The sequence below is a fragment of the Cervus elaphus genome, chromosome 12, assembly GCF_910594005.1.
Source record: "Cervus elaphus chromosome 12, mCerEla1.1, whole genome shotgun sequence".
NCBI classification, from domain to species: domain Eukaryota; kingdom Metazoa; phylum Chordata; class Mammalia; order Artiodactyla; family Cervidae; genus Cervus; species Cervus elaphus.
The window spans coordinates 19,953,439-19,971,955 of NC_057826.1; the positions used below are offsets into that span (position 1 = coordinate 19,953,439).

The 18,517-nt window shown below is 35.9% G+C and overlaps 1 protein-coding gene across 5 annotated transcripts in view; it reads right to left on the bottom strand.

Annotated features, from left to right (window-relative positions):
• PCNX1 (pecanex 1) overlaps positions 1 to 18,517 on the bottom strand; it is a 177,738-nt gene that overhangs the window by 69,303 nt on the left and 89,918 nt on the right. For 3 of the 5 annotated variants that reach the window (XM_043921044.1, XM_043921045.1, XM_043921047.1), the window contains 7 exons: positions 16,389 to 16,446; positions 14,862 to 15,079; positions 8,007 to 8,160; positions 5,405 to 5,437; positions 3,725 to 3,896; positions 3,111 to 3,221; positions 136 to 227 (listed from right to left, as the gene is read on the bottom strand). In XM_043921044.1, coding sequence (XP_043776979.1) covers positions 136 to 227; positions 3,111 to 3,221; positions 3,725 to 3,896; positions 5,405 to 5,437; positions 8,007 to 8,160; positions 14,862 to 15,079; positions 16,389 to 16,446 — 838 coding nt within the window. The remainder of the gene's footprint in view (positions 1 to 135; positions 228 to 3,110; positions 3,222 to 3,724; positions 3,897 to 5,404; positions 5,438 to 8,006; positions 8,161 to 14,861; positions 15,080 to 16,388; positions 16,447 to 18,517) is intronic. The other 2 variants (XM_043921048.1, XM_043921046.1) reach the window with 1 other exon arrangement.

Sequence of the window (18,517 nt, forward strand, 5' to 3'; positions counted from 1 at the left end):
GCTCAACATATGAAGACCATGGAAATTAATACTGAAGATATACCAGGAAAAAAGTAATTAGTCAATTTAAAACAATCTTCATATATTAATAGAAAAGTAGCCTTAATGACAAAACATATTACATGTAATGCTCACCTTTAAGGCCCCATAACATAATCCATACAGTAAGGCTACTGCCACGATGCTACAGACGAAACTGTAAAGTGCTGCAAGCAGGCTTGTGGTGGCTAGACAGGAAGGAGAAAAAGAAATCAACATTCATAAAGATATAAACAGATGGAAAAAACTTACATAAGTCATTGAAAAGTATTTAAAATGTATAATACTGAGTATAATTAAATGTCTACTTGTTTAATTTATAAAAATTGAGTTTTATTTAAAATGTATAATACTGAGTATAATTAAATGTCTACTTGTTTAATTTATAAAAATTGAGTTTATCCTGTCCTTTCAAAAAATTTTGAAATGATAAAAGATTTACTACAGACAATTGCTAATACAAGGTAAAATATATTCACCTTGGAAGTAATAAAGTAATAAAAATCTTTTTTTATTTACTTTATTTTACTACTACATTTATCTACAGTAGAAAAAATTATACCTATATTGTGCTTCAAGAATTATTATTTATAAAAGCTTGGGAAGATAAAGTTCAAAGAGCCTCAAAAGGAACTAGAAATGTATTTTCACTAAAAGATGTTAGTCTGTCTATTAGAACTTGTGCTACCCACAGAAGTAAATTTATATTCCTATAATCAGTTAATTAATTCTCACAAAAAGTATAAATCTGATTAATTACTAACAACAAAAAAACAGATCCAATGGGATTACTAATAATAAGGAAGAAAGGATGGCTAAGATAACAGACTTCAACAGTAATTTTATACGGTGATCTTAAAAAAAATCTACAAGAAAAATTTTTCTTTAGGAGATATTAAAAAGTTTACACCTTGCACAAGTTTATAAATTATGACAAAACCCACTATTATAAATTATCTACACTAAACCTTCTCCATAGATTAATATAGCACCTATAGTAGCCCCCTAAATACTGAAATTGTTTCTACCCATTAAGCTGTACTGAACACTAACTGTTCTTAATTCATGCTCCTTCAAAATTTCAAAACATTAAGGATGCTCTAGATACACAGCAACATAGAAAAAGCTTAATTTCTATTTAAAATTTAAACCATAATATCAATACTTTATCAGTAGAGATAATTTCAATGCTGTACTTGGGAGATAAGGACAGCAAAATGTGATGAAATAAAGGAATTTCTTTCCTTTCAAATTTTTTTCTCTAGCTGTACACTCATCTCTCTGTAAAATGTTGGATGGTTAAACAAAATAAGGGTATATTTTAACCTCAGTTAACCACAGATCAAAGTGTTATTTTCAAGTTCTGCAGAGTATTATTCCAGAATAATTTTAGTATAGTTTTATTTATTTTGAAAATAAAATGTACATATAACAGGGGAATACATTTCTAATGGTATCAATTCATATCCACATATTCTACTGTAAAAGCAGAAATATTTCTAAAAATCTTATTTAGTAAAAAAATGGTTTTACTAAAAGCATTCTGGTTTGGGTATTCCACTTTTGCTTTATTGACTATGCCAAAGCCTCTAACAGTGGGTACCACAACAAACTGTGGAAAATTCTTCAAGAGATGGGAATACCAGACCGCCTGATCTGCCTTCTGAGAAGTCTGTATGCAGGTCAAGAAGCAACAGTTAGAACCGAAGATGGAACAACAGACTGGTTCCAAATCGGGAAAGTACGTCAAGGCTGTATATTGTCACCCTGCTTATTTAACTTATATGCAGAGTACATCATGAGAAATGCTGGGCTGGATGAAGCACAAGCTAGAATCAAGATTGCTGGGAGAAATATCAATAACCTCAGATATGCAGATGACACCACCCTGTAGCAGAAACCAAAGAAGAACTAAAGAGCCTCTTGATGAAAGTGAAAGAGGAGAGTGAAAAAGTTGGCTTAAAACTCAACATTCAGAAAACGAAGATCACGGCATCTGGTCCCATCACTTCATGGCAAATAGATGGGGTAACAGTGGAAATAGTGGCAGACTTTATTTTGGGGGGCTCCAAAATCACTGCAGATGGTGACTGCAGCCATGAAATTAAAAGACAATTACTCCTTGGAAGGAAAGTTATGACCAACCTAGAGAGCATATTAAAAAGCAGAGACATTACTTTGCCAACACAAGGTCCATCTAATCAAAGCTATGATTTTTCCAGTAGTCATGTATGGATGTAAGAGTTGGACTATAAAGAAAGCTGAGCACTGAAGAATTGATGCTTTTGAACTGTGGTGTTGGATAAGACTCTTGAGGGTCCCTTGGACTGCAAGGAGATCCAACTAGTCCATCCTAAAGGAGATCAATCCTGAATATTCATTGGAAGGACTGATGTTGAAGCTGAAACTCCAATACTTTGGCCACCTGATGCAAAATGACTTGTTGAAAAAGACTCTGATGCCGGGAAAGATTGAAGGCGGGAAGAGAAGGGGATGACAGAGGATGAGATGGTTGGATGAAATCACTGACTCAATGGACATGAGTTTGAGTAAACTCTGGGAGTTGGTGATAGACAGGGAGGCCTGGTGTGCTGCAGTCCACGGGGTCACAAAGAGTCGGACATGACAGAACGACTGAACTGAACTGATTCTAAAGATGAAACAAAGCTCTGAAACTAAATATATAGAATATCAAATGCATACACTAGTTCAAAATGTAAATATAATGCCACATATCAGAGCTCAATCTATTTGATCTTTTATAAATATTTCGTAAGTCTATATAAGTTCCATGTAACTCACTGTAACTTAAACTTTAAGGTGACAGTATTTTAACACTTGTTACAAATCAATTCCATTATTCCCAGATCTTTCACTAAAGTAGCAGACTTGACTACTTTTTTCCTATCTACAAACTAATTCCTATTCAATATTTAATTATTAAATAGTGTCTTTTCTTTCTCATTTCAATTCTAAAATAAAAACTGAAAAATCAACTTAATGGTCAGTTTATTGTTCAATGATCTGTAAAAGTAATACTTTAAACTTAATTTTTATAAAGAAGTACTCACCATTACCACCAAAGATATGAATATCCAACTGTTCACAAAGGTACATTACAAATGTATTCACCTGAGGCAGGAGACCAATGAAAAATACTATTGGGAAACAGAGTGTAAACACTATAGAAGGAAAGAAAAGCCAAGTTAAAAATAGCATGTCACATCCATCCTTTTGTTCATCTAAGATCATAAAATAAATGATAAAAAGGAACCCAAAATTAATATAGGTTACTAAGCAAGTTTCTTAAAATTGCTTGAAACAGTATACTAAGCAAATTTCTTAAAGTTACCATTTTAAGTTATTTCTCTACATAACTACCTGAGTATTAAATAATCTTTCCAACTATGAACAACAGTTTTTGAAATTGACTTTAGTGTTTCACAAAATAGGAACCCGAGATAAAGATCCAAGGGAAATCTCTCATTCCATCAGCTATATTTGTTCATCATCAGTTTTTTCATTCCTAATGCCCTATAGTTTTTTCATTCCTCACTGAGAGGAAGGCAATAAATAGCAAAATAAGTCCACTAAAACTATTTTTACCTATATAATCAGTCCATTGATCAGTGAATGGTTTGTATACAAATAATGTTAAGACCTACAATACCTTAAGATGACTCACCTATAACTAAATCCCTGGCTGATATAAGCACCAGAGGATTGGTGAAAGTTATTCCATATAATTTGAACTTGGTTGTCATTAGGTGTCTGCTACCATAATCCAAGAGCCAAATAAGACCACAGCACAAACAGAAATAAACTGGTCTACTGTAGGCAATGATACGATTGTGACCCTGAAAATGACATTAAAAAGAAGTCAGTTTAGTTAATTTGAAGAGTCACAACCAGCTACTGAAATCTTTGATGGCTTATATTCTGAAGACTCAAAATGTTTCCATATGAAGTCAGGTTTCTGACTGTGGCAGAAGGGAATTACAAATATGGAAAGGAGGAAGAACAGAATAAACCTTAGGATATTAGATTGAAATTAAGTATTAGTATGAACTCATTATTTTTGATAATGCAGACAGATAAAGAATAAATGTGTGAGTATATGTGTATACATATATTTTTCTAGTTTTATCCACTGAGCGGACCTAGTAGCAATGACATTCTAGTAATAAAGATTACTAGCAAACCAATCTTAGTCTATAAATAACAATACTCACTAAAAGAAACCAAGGATACACAGAGAAAAGGGTGGTTTCAGGCTAAGACGGGAAAGTATAAGATGAGTCTGGAACAAATTATTGTGCTCCAAATGGAGAAAACACTTTTAAAATGATAAAGGTATGTCAGAAGGACAAGGAAGGCAGATGATGGGTTCCCAATGTTCAAATCAGGGACAATTTGAACATCAAAAGTAATGATAGTAACATTATGGTCCATTTAATAAAGTAAGAGTCCATGAAACCACACCAATACAAGAAAAGGAAAAGTTCTTACTTACAATAAGAAGTCAACTAATAAATATAGAAGGAAACATGGAGCTAAAAAAAATCACTATTTGGTCACCAAGAAATGATAACTGATTCAGCCAAGAAACATCAACAGATATTAAAGACAAGTTGGTGGAGATGTGCAGAGCAACAGGATATATACCCAATCTCAAGTATCTCCTATATAGTTACTGACTACAAGAGAAAAGTGGTAAGATTGGAGTATTGGTTCTCAGGGGCGGGGGCGGGGGGGAGGTTTCACCCTCCAGGGGACATTTGGTAAAGTCTGCAGACACTGTGGTTGTCACAATTAGGGTGACTATACTATTGGCATCTAGTGGGTAGAAGTCAGAGATAATGTTAACACCCCACAATGCACAGGACAGAGCCTCCCCACCCCCAACTTTCAACAAACAATTATCCAGCTCAGAATGTAACACTGCAGAATTTGAAGAACACTGCAGACACTACCCTTAGACAAAGGATCAGTTATCACCAGTGAAAGCATAAATCAGTGATTATGTGCTTCCTTATATGATACACTGAGAACACATTGCTTTTGTAATATTTCTACCAAAAAAGCATAGACTGTATCTAATAAGAAATATCAGACAAAGTCAAAATGAAGGTCGTGTATAAAATAACTAGCCTGTATCCATTAAAAAGGTCAATATTGTGTCAAATACTGAGGAACTGTTCTAGATTAAAGGAGACTACAAAGAACAAATGCACAATCACGGAGTTTCTTCTGCCAATGAGAAAATACTACCACAAATCTTAATTCAATCTGACATATGACCAAAAAAATGGTTTCTGAGGAGTGTCAAGGAATCACAAGTTTTAGGTGTATCAGAGTGACTTACATGTCTAGGAGAAGAAGAATCTGGTTGAACACTCTAAAAAAGAAACAAAAAGATAGATTATACTACTGACGACCTGGGAATTTCATATTAACTTCCAAAATACCTGAAATAATTTCAAGTGAATATTCCATAGCTAAGTCATAACCTGTAGGTCATTAATTCTGCTGAAGCATCAACAGAAGATGAAACATCAGCTCCACTCAAATCTTTCCTAACGCTTAACCTTATTATGTTTCTGAAATAGCATTTAGCAGCTGATAGATCCATCTTACTGCTTGGCGCATTAGAATACCTAAGTACAATTAAGGCAGAATGGTTTCTTATGGCAACAGCACTCCATTCAGGAAATGCACAAACTATGAGTGAGCTTATAAAAAGGATTCCAGTTATGCCCCAAACTCAAGCTTACTAAACAATTCAATGGCAGTTGTATTAAATATACACTTAATATGATGCATTTTCACATCAAACTCAAATAAGTTGTATCCTTCTAAGAGACTTCATCAACTTTCCATAAAAATGTTCAAAAGGTATTATGCAGTTACCTCCCAAATGATGACTTTTCTCCCGAGTTGGAGTTCATTTTCAAAAGCATACCAAAGAATTTCACTAGGATAGTCTATTGCCATCCTGTAATTCAACACCGGACTAAAATCACATAATTTGGTACATAGGCCTTGTCTGGTCTCTTTAAACTCAATTTGAAAGTTTATCCTCCTAAAGCTCTGTTCCTGCCTTTCTTATTTCTGTTTATGAAATTACTATTCTTATAGTCAAGTAGATTTTATAAATCTGAAATACTTAAAAAACCTCATTCATCTTCTGCCTTTTCAATATCTAACCATATTAAGCAGCAGACAAAATTAACAGGGTAAGAAACACTGAATCCAGGGAATGAGTTTAAACGGTGTAAGGCAATAAAGGGATGGTTTAATGGGAACTGAAACAAAAAGGACAAAGTCCAGAAATTTAAACACAGAATCACCAAATTTAATCAGAGAGACTTTAGCTAATGTTACTAAAGGTCAAGAAGGAAGGAGCAGAGGCTCTAATATTTGGGTTGGTGTACTACTACCAAATCCTAGAGGAGGAAATGGCAATCCACTCTAGTTTTCTTGCCTGCAGAATACCATGGACAGAGGAGCCTGCTGGATGACAATCCACGGTGTTGCAAAGAGTCAGACACAACTGAGCAGACACACGTATAGACTATAATCAAAAGCAAAAGAAATGGGAGAGGAAAATACCAGAAGATGACGATGTGCCCTTTCCAGAATATGCCCAGCTTCCTCTTAGATATAGGACTAAAGCTTATGAGAAAGGTGAAGACTGTGAAATAAAAATCTGGACATGATTTATATAGAAGTATATAAGAGTGGCAAAGTAATAAAAGAGGATGACTTCATTGGCAAGGAACTGCAAACTGAAAAGAGGGCCAAATAAAACCCTAGCAAATTCTCATAAATTAAGAAGTGGCCAGAAGAACAAAGAGGCATCAACAAAGAAAAATGAAGTTACTTGAAAAGTAGGATAATCACGAGGGTACTGTAAGATCACAGATCAACAATGAGCAAAACATAAAAACAGAGCAGCACTCACAGAGAACGAAGACTAAGACCACAGATTTGACAACTAGAGATTATTAGCTCACAAAGACTGTAATTTCAGTACTGCAATGAGGAAAAAAGTATGGACGGGTCTTGAAGAAATAGAGCAGTTGACACAGGTGCCTTACTCTAGAGGTCTAAAAATGGAGAGAGAAGAAAGCAAAGATAGTTGATGGTATAAACAGAACTAAACAAACAGTTCTCAGGATGGGAGAGGGTTCTGCACATTAGTATGTACCAGGCAAATAACCAGAACTGGCTAAGAAAGGGAAGAAAACAGTTCATGTTACCCATGCACAGTGACGTTGCATGGAGGGTGAAAATTTTGGTATTTGATTCTCCCATTTATGGAAAGCTTAAAATTGGTATTTCAGAGACACTATTTGAACAAAAGCAAAGGGATGCCAATCATGTGCTCTTGGTATCCTCAAAGAATAAATATGCTAGTTCTGACATTATTCTATCTACCACTGATGGATTTTAACAAATTTCACCTACATAATAGAAGACTTAAAATATGAGACTAGGAGGGTTAATGTTGTTAAATTAAAAAGAAATGAATTTCAAGAACTCAAATTCTTGGGAATTCCCTGGCAGTTCAGTGGTTAGGACTTGGTGATTTCACTGCTGGGGTCTGGGTTAAATCCCTAGTCAGGGAACTAAGATTCCACAAACCATGTTCAGTTCAGTCCAGTCGCTCAGTCGTGTCCGACTCTTTGCGACCCCATGAGGCGATGCCAAAAAAAAAGAAACCAAACTCTTTCTTTTAATAAGTGTCCAAACAGTTAATAACAAAAAAAAAGTTTAGGAAGTTTAATTCACATATCATTTTTTTTAAAGTTTATGTCTTTTGTTCCTTACCCAATCTAATGTAAACATCCAAGGAAAATAAATCTAAAAGTTACATTCTTAATATAATTCAATGAATGATACAAAACCTTCTGCCTTTTAACACAGCTACTATGCCGGAGTCTGAAGAGAAGAGATGCTGGTACCTTAAGCAGTGAGTACTGACAGCTGGCTATCACCAGGCAGAACTGGAAGACCCAGATATCTCTGAAGAAGCCTTGTATAAGAAGAATGGATCCCAAGAAAGCCACAAGAATAGCCAAGATGACAGCTAACACATTTTCCAGGATCTCACGATTTCTGTCAACAGAAAAAAAATTATCAGTAAGTACATTATCAATATAAGAAATGAATCAGAGTGAAAAGGGGGAAGACATCCATATGAAGTTCATATTATATTTGCTATGATATTTTTTTTTCCTTTGTACTAGGTTTGAACAAGGCTTTGGCTCATACTGAAAAAGTATGCCTGGCTGAGACAGAAAGCTAGCATACATTCTTAAAAATTTTTAAATTTACTTTTAATTGGAGGATAATTGCTTTACAATGTTATATTGGTTTCTGTCACATATCAACATGAATCAGCCACAGGTCCTCAGCCATGTCCTCTCCCTCTGAAACCCCCCTCCCACCTCCCACCCCATCTCATCCCTCTAGGTCGTCACAGAGCACGGATCTGAGTGCCCTGTGTCATACGGTGAATTTCCAGGGGCTATCTAACTGTACACACGGTAAAGCGCATGCTTCAATGCCACCCCCTCAATCCACCCCACCCTCCCTTCACCAGTGTCCACAAGTCTGTTCTCTCTTCCTGTGTCTTCGCTGCTGCTCTGCAGGCAGGATCATCAGCACCCTCTCTCTCGATTTCATATATATGCACTAATTTACGACCTATGTCTTTTCCTGACTTACTTCATTCTGGACAATAGGCTCTAGGTTTATCCACCTCATTAGAACTGAGTCAAACGTGTTTCTGCTTATGGCTAATATTCCATTGTCTATATGTACCACAACTTCTTTATCCATTCATCTGTCGATGGACATCTAGGCTGCTTTCAGTTCAGTTCAGTCGCTCAGTCATGTCTGACTCTTTGTGACCCCATGGACTGCAACATGCCAGGTCTCCCTGTCTCACCAACTCCTGCAGTTTACTCAGACTCATGTCCTTGGAGTCAGTGATGCCATCCAACCAACTCATCCTCTGTCGTCCCCGTCTCCTCCTGCCCTCTATCTTTCCCAGCATCTGGGTCTTTTCAAATGAGTCAGCTCTTCGCATCAGGTGGCCAAAGTATTGGAGTTTCAGCTTCAGCATCAGTTCTTACAATGAATATTCAGGACTATTTTTCTTTAGGATGGACTGGTTGGATCTCTTTGCCGGCCAAGGGACTCTCAAGAGTTTTCTCCAACACCACAGTTCAAAAGCATCAATTCTTCGGCACTCAGCTTTCTTGATAGTCCAACTCTTACATCCATACATGACTAATGGCTCTAGGTTGGTGATCACACCATCATGACTATCTGGGTCATGAAGATCTTTTTTGTACAGTTCTTCTGTGTATTCTTGCCACCTCTTCTTAATATCTTCTGCTTCTGTTAGGTCCATACAATTTCTGTCCTTTATTGTACCCATCTGTGCATGAAATGTTCCCTTGGTATCTCTAATTTCCTTGAAGAGATCTCTAGACTTTCCCATTCTATTGTTTCCTTCTATTTCTTTGCACTGATCACTGAGGAAGGCTTTCTCATCTCTCCTTGCCATTCTTTGGAACTCTGCATTCAAATGGGAATATCTTTCCTTTTCTCCTTTGCCTTTTCCTTCTCTTCTATTCACAGCTATTTGTAAGACCTCCTCAGACAACCATTTTGCCTTTTTGCATTGCTTTTTCCTTTGGGGATGGTTTTAATCCCTGCCTCCTGTACAAGCTCATGAACCTCCGTCCATAGTTCTTCAGGCACTCTATCAGATCTAATCCCTTGAATCTATTTGTCACTTCCACTATATAATCATAAGGGATTTGATTTAGGTCATGCCTGAATGGTCTAGTGGTTTTCCCATAGTGGCTATATCAATTTGCATTCCCACCAACAGTAGCATACATTCTTATGTGCAAATAAAGCATGCTACAGAGAACTGTGATGTTCTAATTATAATACATAATATAGTTTTAATTTCTAGGTTATAACTTTACTCTTCTTAACATCTGCTTTTCTGTCAAATTTGTTGCCAAATAACTAACCAACTTGAATGGCAAATAAAGGAAATATACAAAGAAATAAGTTTGAAAAAAACTATTTGTCTCATTACTTCTCAAGGAAAAGCTACTCACAAAAGTTAATATGTGCTAAAAGTCTTGATTTTAAGGAATATTTATTGACATGGGAACATGCTCAGTACATCGCTATACAAAAAAAGCAGTTTTATGTCCTATCAATATTATTCTATTGATTAAGAAGATACACCATATATCGGTATAATGGTGTTCTCTGGGTGGAAGGAATGTGGCTGGCCTCTGCCTTAAAGTCTTTCTATGTATATTTCATAAAAAATTGCATTTATAATCATAAAAATGGTTTCATTTGTTTTTATTAAGTCAACGCCCTATTTATAATTATCAGTTGACCTAAAAAATAAAATTCACAAACATCTCTGTACCATTTCACTTGACAGTTTTCCCAGATGAAAACAAGTTCAACAGTATTTTCAAAATCAATAAATGGAACAGTGGCATCTCTTCATTTGTTCTTGTGTGGCAGATGTGGAATTCCAGATTTGCTGAGCCCAGTGATTCCTGGTAGCCCTGCTACACGACATGCTGCCACACTGTTGGTCTCTGAACATGTGTTCCCCTTTCAGCTTTTTTTAGATTTCAATTTTGCTGAATCCAGTTTATCAATCTGTTTATTCATTGATCCTGTTTTTTATGTCACATCTGAGCAATTTTGCCCAAGGTCACAAGTCTTTTCTCCTATGTTTTGCTTTTTTCTGAATTTTATATTTTAGACTTTACACTGAGGTTTATGATCCATTTTGAGTTAATTTTTGTAATATGATGCAAGGTAAAGAAACAAGTTCTTCTTTTTTTTTCCTTTGCATAGAGAAGTCCAGTGGTTCCAGCACCACTTGTTGAAAAGCCTATCCTTTACTGATTTGGGATATTATTTTGACACACTCTAGACCTGAATAGTTTTCTTTATGGGAAGGTGTTTAACTACAAGGCCCACTTATTTGATAGGTATTGTGTTTCTTAAGTATTATATTTCTTTCAGAGTGAAACTTGATAATTTCTATCATTCAAGAAATTTGCTTATTATCTTATTTACATATAACTGCTCATAATATTTTATTATCCGTTTATTACTTGTAGAATCTATAATGATATCCTAGCTCACATTCCTATCATGATATCCTAGCTCACATATCCTAATCTGTAACATTTTTTTGGTCCTGATCATCCTGACTAGAATGTATTAATTTAATTGAGGTTTTGGTTACTTGACTTTTCTGTCTTCTGTGTCTTCAGTGACTTCTGCTTTTTCTCTAAAATTTTGTATCTTCTGAATACTTAGGTTTGACGTGTTCTTCTTTTTTAAAGTTTCCTAAAGGGAAGGTGAAGGCTCTGAATTGACTTTTCTTCTTATTTAGTGCTATAAATTCTTCCAAGTACTGTATTAACAACATCATAAAAATTCTGGTAGGCTGTGTTTCATTTTTATTCAGTTTAAAAATATTTTCTAATTTACCTCTTGATTTCTCCTTTGATTTGTGAGTTATTCAGAGGTGTTTAGCTTTCAAATATTCAGGAATTTTCCAAGGTTCTTTTGTTACTGACTTATAATTAACTCCACTATGGTCAGATAACACACTACATAGAACTTGAATCCTTCTACGTTTGATCCTTATACTATGGCCTAGAATACGGTTTATCTTGATAAAAGTTCAAGTGTGTGCATAAAAGAACATATTTTGTTGTTATGAGTGAAGTGTTTCCTACATGCCTATCAACTTAGGTTGGTTGACAGTATTGTTCAAATTTACTATATCCTTATTGATTTTCTACACTTGTTCTATCAATTATTGAGAGAGGTATATAGGTTTAGACGGTAAAGAATCTGCCTGCAATGTGGGAGACTTGCAGGCAATCTGCCTGCAAGGTTCGATCCCTGGTTTGGGAAGATCCCCTGGAGAAAGGAAAGGTTACCCACTCCAATATCCTTGCCTGGAGAATTCCAAAGACAGAGGCTACAGTTCATGGGATCGCAGAGTCAGACACGACTGAGCAACTGATACTTTCACTTTCATGCTGAATTCAACTATAATTGTGAATTTATCCATTTCTCCTATTTCTATCAGCTTTTACTTTGTAGAACTGTTTAGATGTAGAAACATTTAGAATGGTTAAATCCTATGGATTAACTAACCCTTTATCATTATACAACCACCTCATTTTATCTAGGAGTAAAAAGAATATTTTCTTTGCTCTGAAATCTACTTTGCTATTAATTCAGCTATTCCAACTTTAATTTGATTAGTGTTAGGATGATCTATCTTTTCTACCTTTATATTTAAAGTGCATTTCTTATAGGCAGCAAAAAGTTGAGCCTTGCTATTTTCTCCAGTTTGACAATTTCTGACTTTTCCCAACTATCACCTTGTCATTTATCTTGTGTCAATCTGTTTTTGATCTCTTTTTCTGCCTTATTTTAGATTAAGAGAATAATTTTTATAAGTCTATTTTATCTCCTTTATTTTTTTAACTTACCAGTTATAACTCTTGTTATTTCAGTGGTTGCTTTAGGGTTTAAAGTATACGTTTTATGACAGTCTAACTCAAATAAACTTATATCAATTCACATATAGTGTAATAACCTTATAGCAGTATACTTTCAAATGTCCTTTTCTGGCCTTTATGCTATTATTATCATGACATTTACTTTTACTTATGTTATAAATCACACAATATACATCATTATTATTTTTGTTTAAACATCCAACTATGTCTCAAAAAGATTTAATTAGTAAGAAAAAATCTTATATATTTATTCATGTAGTTAACATTTGCATTCATGTTTTGTTTCCTTGGGTAGCCCCATATTTCCAGTTGGTATTATTATCCTTCTGCCTGAAAGAAATCTGGTACTATATTGTACTGCAGATCTGCTTGAAAAAAATTCTTCCCACTTTTTTCCAGTCTGAAAATATCTTTATTTCATCCCAGCTTTTGCAGTTTTGCTGGCTACAGAATTCCAGGTTGAGCTTTTTCTCCCTTCAATACTTTAAAAATGCTGCTCCATTATCTTATTTGGATTTTGTCCAACAATAAATCTGATGTCTTGTCCTTGTTCCTCTATACAAACTCTATCTTTACCCTCTTTAAGTTTTAAAAATTTTATTACTGGTTTTGAACAACTATGTGCCTTGCTATAGTTCTTTTCATGTTTCTTGTACTTGGGGTTCAAGGAGATTCTTCAACAGTTTTCATCGAATTTGGAAAGTTTTCCACCATTAACTTCCTCAAAACTTTTTCTCTCTCTCGGAGCATACTTTCATTTTGTATGTTCTTTTTGTTGAGGGGAGGGAGGGAAGAGAATTCTTCTTTTTTCTTTTGTTTCACTTTCAATAGTTTCTACTGCCATGCTTTCAACTGCATTAATATTTTCTTCGGTAATGTCTAATCTACCATTAATCTCATCCACTGTATTTTTCACCTCAGACATTTTAGTTTTCATCTGCAAGTTCAACTTAGGTCTTTATTTTTTTTTTTTTTTGCGTCTTCCATGTCTCTACTTAACTTTTATTAACATGCAAAGTACAGTTATAACTTTTAATGTCTTTGCTAATTCTAGTATCAATGACAGGTAAAGGCTGGTTCTGACTGACTCATTATTTCCCTCATTATATATCACGTTTTGTCATTTCTTTGTATGCTTGGTACTCTCTGGATGCCAGACCTTGTCAACCTCAACTTTTTATGTGGTGAGAATTTCTGAATTTCTACATTCTTGAACTTTGCTATGCTACTTGGAAACAGTTGGATCCTTTCAAGTCTTGCTCTTACTTTTTACAACTTGCTAGGTGGGTCTGGAACAGTGCTCATACTAGGACTAATTACTCCCCATTTCTAAGGCAGGACTTTCCTGAGTACTCTACATAATGCACCATAAAATATGAATTATTATGAGTTTCTTCAGCCCAGAAGGTGAGGACAGGCACCATTCCCAGCCCTGTGTGCCAGGCACTGTGCCTCTATTTCTTTTACATGATTCTTTTACATGATTTACATGATTTCTTTTACATGATTCTCTCCCCTGATCTAGTCTCCTCATACATTCTCTTACCAATACTCTGTTAAATAGTGAGGGGATCCACTACACATCCCTGAGGTTCTCTCTGAGCAGTGATCCTCTCTCTGATGTTCTGTCCCACAGACTCAAGCTGCTGCAGTCTCCCTGGACTCTTAGCTCCATCTCCTCAACTCGGGAAGTCTGCTGGACTCTACTTCAGGATCACAACCTGGGAACTCTCTTTAGGCGGTGAGCTGGGCAACTGCAGGGCTCACATAACTTGCTTCCTATCTCTCAGGAATCACTGTCTCTTCCCGTCTTATTTCCAGGGTCTTGAAAACCACTGGTTCATGCATTTCATCTGTTTTTCATTGTTTCAGGTGGAAGAGTAAGTCCAGTCTTTTTTACTCCACGTCAACTAGAAGCAGCATCTGGCCACCAAGTTCATAACTAACTACTGCTATTTACTATTAAGACTAGTGACAAGAAGTAGGGAAAGAAACTTCCTCTTATACCTTTTATAGTAAGAGTCAATGTAATATGTATAACCTTATGGCCATTAACACCTCCTATTCTCTGGCTTTTAAATACAGTTGCATGATTCTTAATGATAAAAATGATTTCTAAAATAGAAAATACTTTCCAACATGGAAACCAAGTCAATTACTCAATGGGTAATTTGATACGTTTCAATTTAAAAGTAAAATCTACATTCTCACCTATCAAACAGGGCCAAAAGTGTGAGTCTGTCAAAGTTAATGCCAATCCACAGCTGAGGCAGGATCCAAAAGCGATAATAGTGTTTAACTTTCTGAGCAGCTTCTTCTGTTGGACCATAAGTAGCTGCCAAATCAGGGCTTAGGTCAATGTCTTGTTGTTCCAATAAATCTGTGTCGATGGTCAATAGTCTGTTCAGTCGGATCTGTGGAAGAGAAAGCTAAAAGAAAATCAGCACTGAAAGGCTTAAAATATTTTTAATCAAGTCATGATTCCAGGTCTACCCAGTCAGCTTGCAGATTACCAAAACCACCTTAATTCTCTATACTAGTCCACTCTTGTGGATACTTGATGATCACTAGAAACCACAGAAGGTGACAAAGGAAGAAAACTACAACAAAGCAAATCAACTGATAGGGCTTTTGGAAAGATTTTATTAGCAAGTATTTGAAATTTCAGCATTTTATGGCTGTACAGCTGGTGGATCCATTCCATGACCTACAGAGAATGATTAGTGGTGTCCCCCTCCCTGTCCCTTCTCTTCTCTCATTAAGCTGTGAAGCTCACTACTATGTTAAATGTAAGCTCCTCTGCACTGGATTCAATGCCTTCAACTCTCAACTCTTCCTACACTCTCTTAGCATCATTACTGCTGTTTTCAAATCCCTCCCATACGCATTTATTTTTGTTTTGGCAGACTGTTCAGCTGAGGCTATACAGGATATTACCACATTACGTTTCTTTCAGCTTCAACTGATCCATTCACCTGTTCACCAGTTTCTCCTTCCTCTGAAAGAATCAAAAGTTGACTACATCTAGCATAGCACTAGCCAGAATTGTGCTATCTCAAGGCTCTCATACCATTTAATGGTGGAAAATACTACTATGCCATTTAACACAAAGGACTTGAGCAAACAGATTATAATTAATCCCTTTGGCACTAAATTTATCTAAATATCTCTTATATATTGCTTAAAAGGATTTCATCTACTTTATTTTTCTAACCTCAATATATATATCTTGATATATATCACACAAAGGCAGTGCTATCTTTGTTATCTTTTTAAAATATACCCACTGTAGCTTATATGTTTTTTCAATAGAGCAATAACGTCACTAAGCTCTCCCCTCAAAGACACACACACACATACACACTGATTTAAAAATAACTAATAGTTAACCAACAGTTAGGTTAAGTACCAAATCAGTTAGCTATGTACCAAAACCATAATATTCAAAGTGAAGTTTTAAAATGGCACACCTAAATTATGACATTGGTGAGTAAATAAGACCTTTACAAACCCTCAGAAGTGTAATTACTCATTCATATATAGCTAATCCAACTTTATGGTGTTTTATATTTATTTCTTAACAAAGGACTTAAGAGACGAGACCCATTATGGAACAGCAAAGGTGATTTTGCCATAGCTTTCAACAAAATCAATATTATATAACCTCATCATCTTTCTGCTTTATATAACTACTTAATCTGAAAATATATCATTTTATAAAAATAAAGGAAAACCTACCACATCATGTGGATAAAATCGAACTGAGGTAGAACTGGATACATGAGAATCCGTGTCACTAAAATAAAATAAAAAATACTTTAGGGAATAAACAGCTTGTCAAGTAGTAGAAAGAAAAATAAATGCATTAAAAATTATATGATATTTACACTGTCTTTACTTTTCCATGTAAACTTCAAAATACAATGTCAAATTTTCCTAGGGTTGTGATTAGGCACATAGCCTGTGGGTCAGAGTATCTATATTCAAACCTCCTCCTCAACTGAATGAGATCTTGGACAGTTATCTAATCTTTTAACACCTCAGTTTCCTCACAGGATAAGAGTACTTCTGCACAAGGTTAGGTGGCCCTACACAGCCAGCTCATAGTTTCACTGAGTTAGGCGAGGGTCATGGTTCTGAGAGTTCTGACAAAACATGGCCTAGTGGAGAAGGGAATGGCAAAGCACTTCAGTATTCTTGCCTTGAGAACCCCATGAACAGTATGAAAAGGCAAAAAGACAGGACACTGAAAGATGAACTCCCCAGGTTGGCAGGTGCCCAATATGCTACTGGTGATCAATGGAGAAATAACTCCAGAAAGAATGAAGAGACCGAGCCAAAGCAAAAACAACACCCAGTTCTGGATGTGACTGGTGATGGAAGTAAAGTCCAATGTTATAAAGAGCAATATTGCTTAGAAAACTGGAATGTTAGGTCCATGAATCAGAGTAATTGGAAGTGGTCAAATAGGAGATGGCAAGACTGAACAATGACATTTTAGGAATCAGCGAACCAAAATGGACTGGAATGGGTGTATTTAACTCAGATGACCATTATATCTACTACTGTGGGCAAATCCCTTAGAAGAAATGGAGTAGCCACCATAGTCAACAAGAGTCCAAAATGCAGTACTTGAATGCAATCTCAAAAATGACAGAATGATCTCTGTTTGCTTTCAAGGCAAACCATTCGATATCACAGTAATGGAAGTCTATGCCCCAACCAGTATGCTGAAGAAGCTGAATGGTTCTATGAAGACCTACAAGACCTTCTAGAACTAACACCCAAAAAAGATGTCCTTTTCATTATAGGGGACTGGAATGCAAAAGTACAAAGTCAAGAAACACCTGGAGTAACAGGTAAACTTGGCCTTTGGAGTACAGAATGAAGCAGGGCAAAGGCTAATAGAGTTTCCCCAAGAGAACGCACTGGTCATAGCAAACACACTCTTCCAACAACACAAGAGAAGACTCTACATGTGGACATCACCAGATGGTCAAAACCAAAATCAGACTGATTATATTCTTTGCAGTCAAAGACAGAGAAGCTCTATACAGTCAGCAAAAACAAGACCAAGAGCTGACTGTGGCTCAGATCATGAACTCCTTATTGCCAAATTCAGACTTAAATTGAACAAAGTAGGGAAAACCACTAGACCATTCAGGTATGACCTAAATCAAATCCCTTATGACTATACACTGGAAGTGACAAATAGACTCAAGGGATTAGATCTGATAGACAGAGTGCCTGAAGAACTATAGACGGAGGTTCGTGACATTGTACAGGAGGCAGGGATCAAAACCATCCCCAAGGAAAAGCAATGTAAAAAGGCAAAACGTTTGTCTGAGGAGGCCTTACAAATAACTGTGAATAGAAGAGAAGCTAAAGGCAAAGGAGAAAAGGAAAGATATACCATTTGAATGCAGAGTGCCAAAGAACAGCAAGGAGAGATAAGAAAGGCTTCCTCAGTGATCAGTGCAAAGAAATAGAGGAAAACAACAGAATGGGAAAGTCTAGAGATCTCTTCAAGAAAATTAGAGATACCAAGGGAACATTCCATGCAAAGGTGGGCACAATAAAGGACAGAAATGGTATGGCCCTAACAGAAGCAGAAAATATTAAGAAGAGGTGGCAAGAACACACAGAACAACTACACAAAAAAAGATCTTCATGACCCAGATACTCACTCACCTAGAGCCAGACATCCTGGAATGTGAAGTCAAGTGGCCCTTAGGAAGCATCACCACAAACAAAGCTAGTAGAGGTGATGGAATTCCAGTAGAGCTATCTCAAATCCTAAATGATGCTGTGAACGTGCTGCACTCAATATGCCAGCAAATTTGGAAAACTCAGCAGTGGCCACAGGA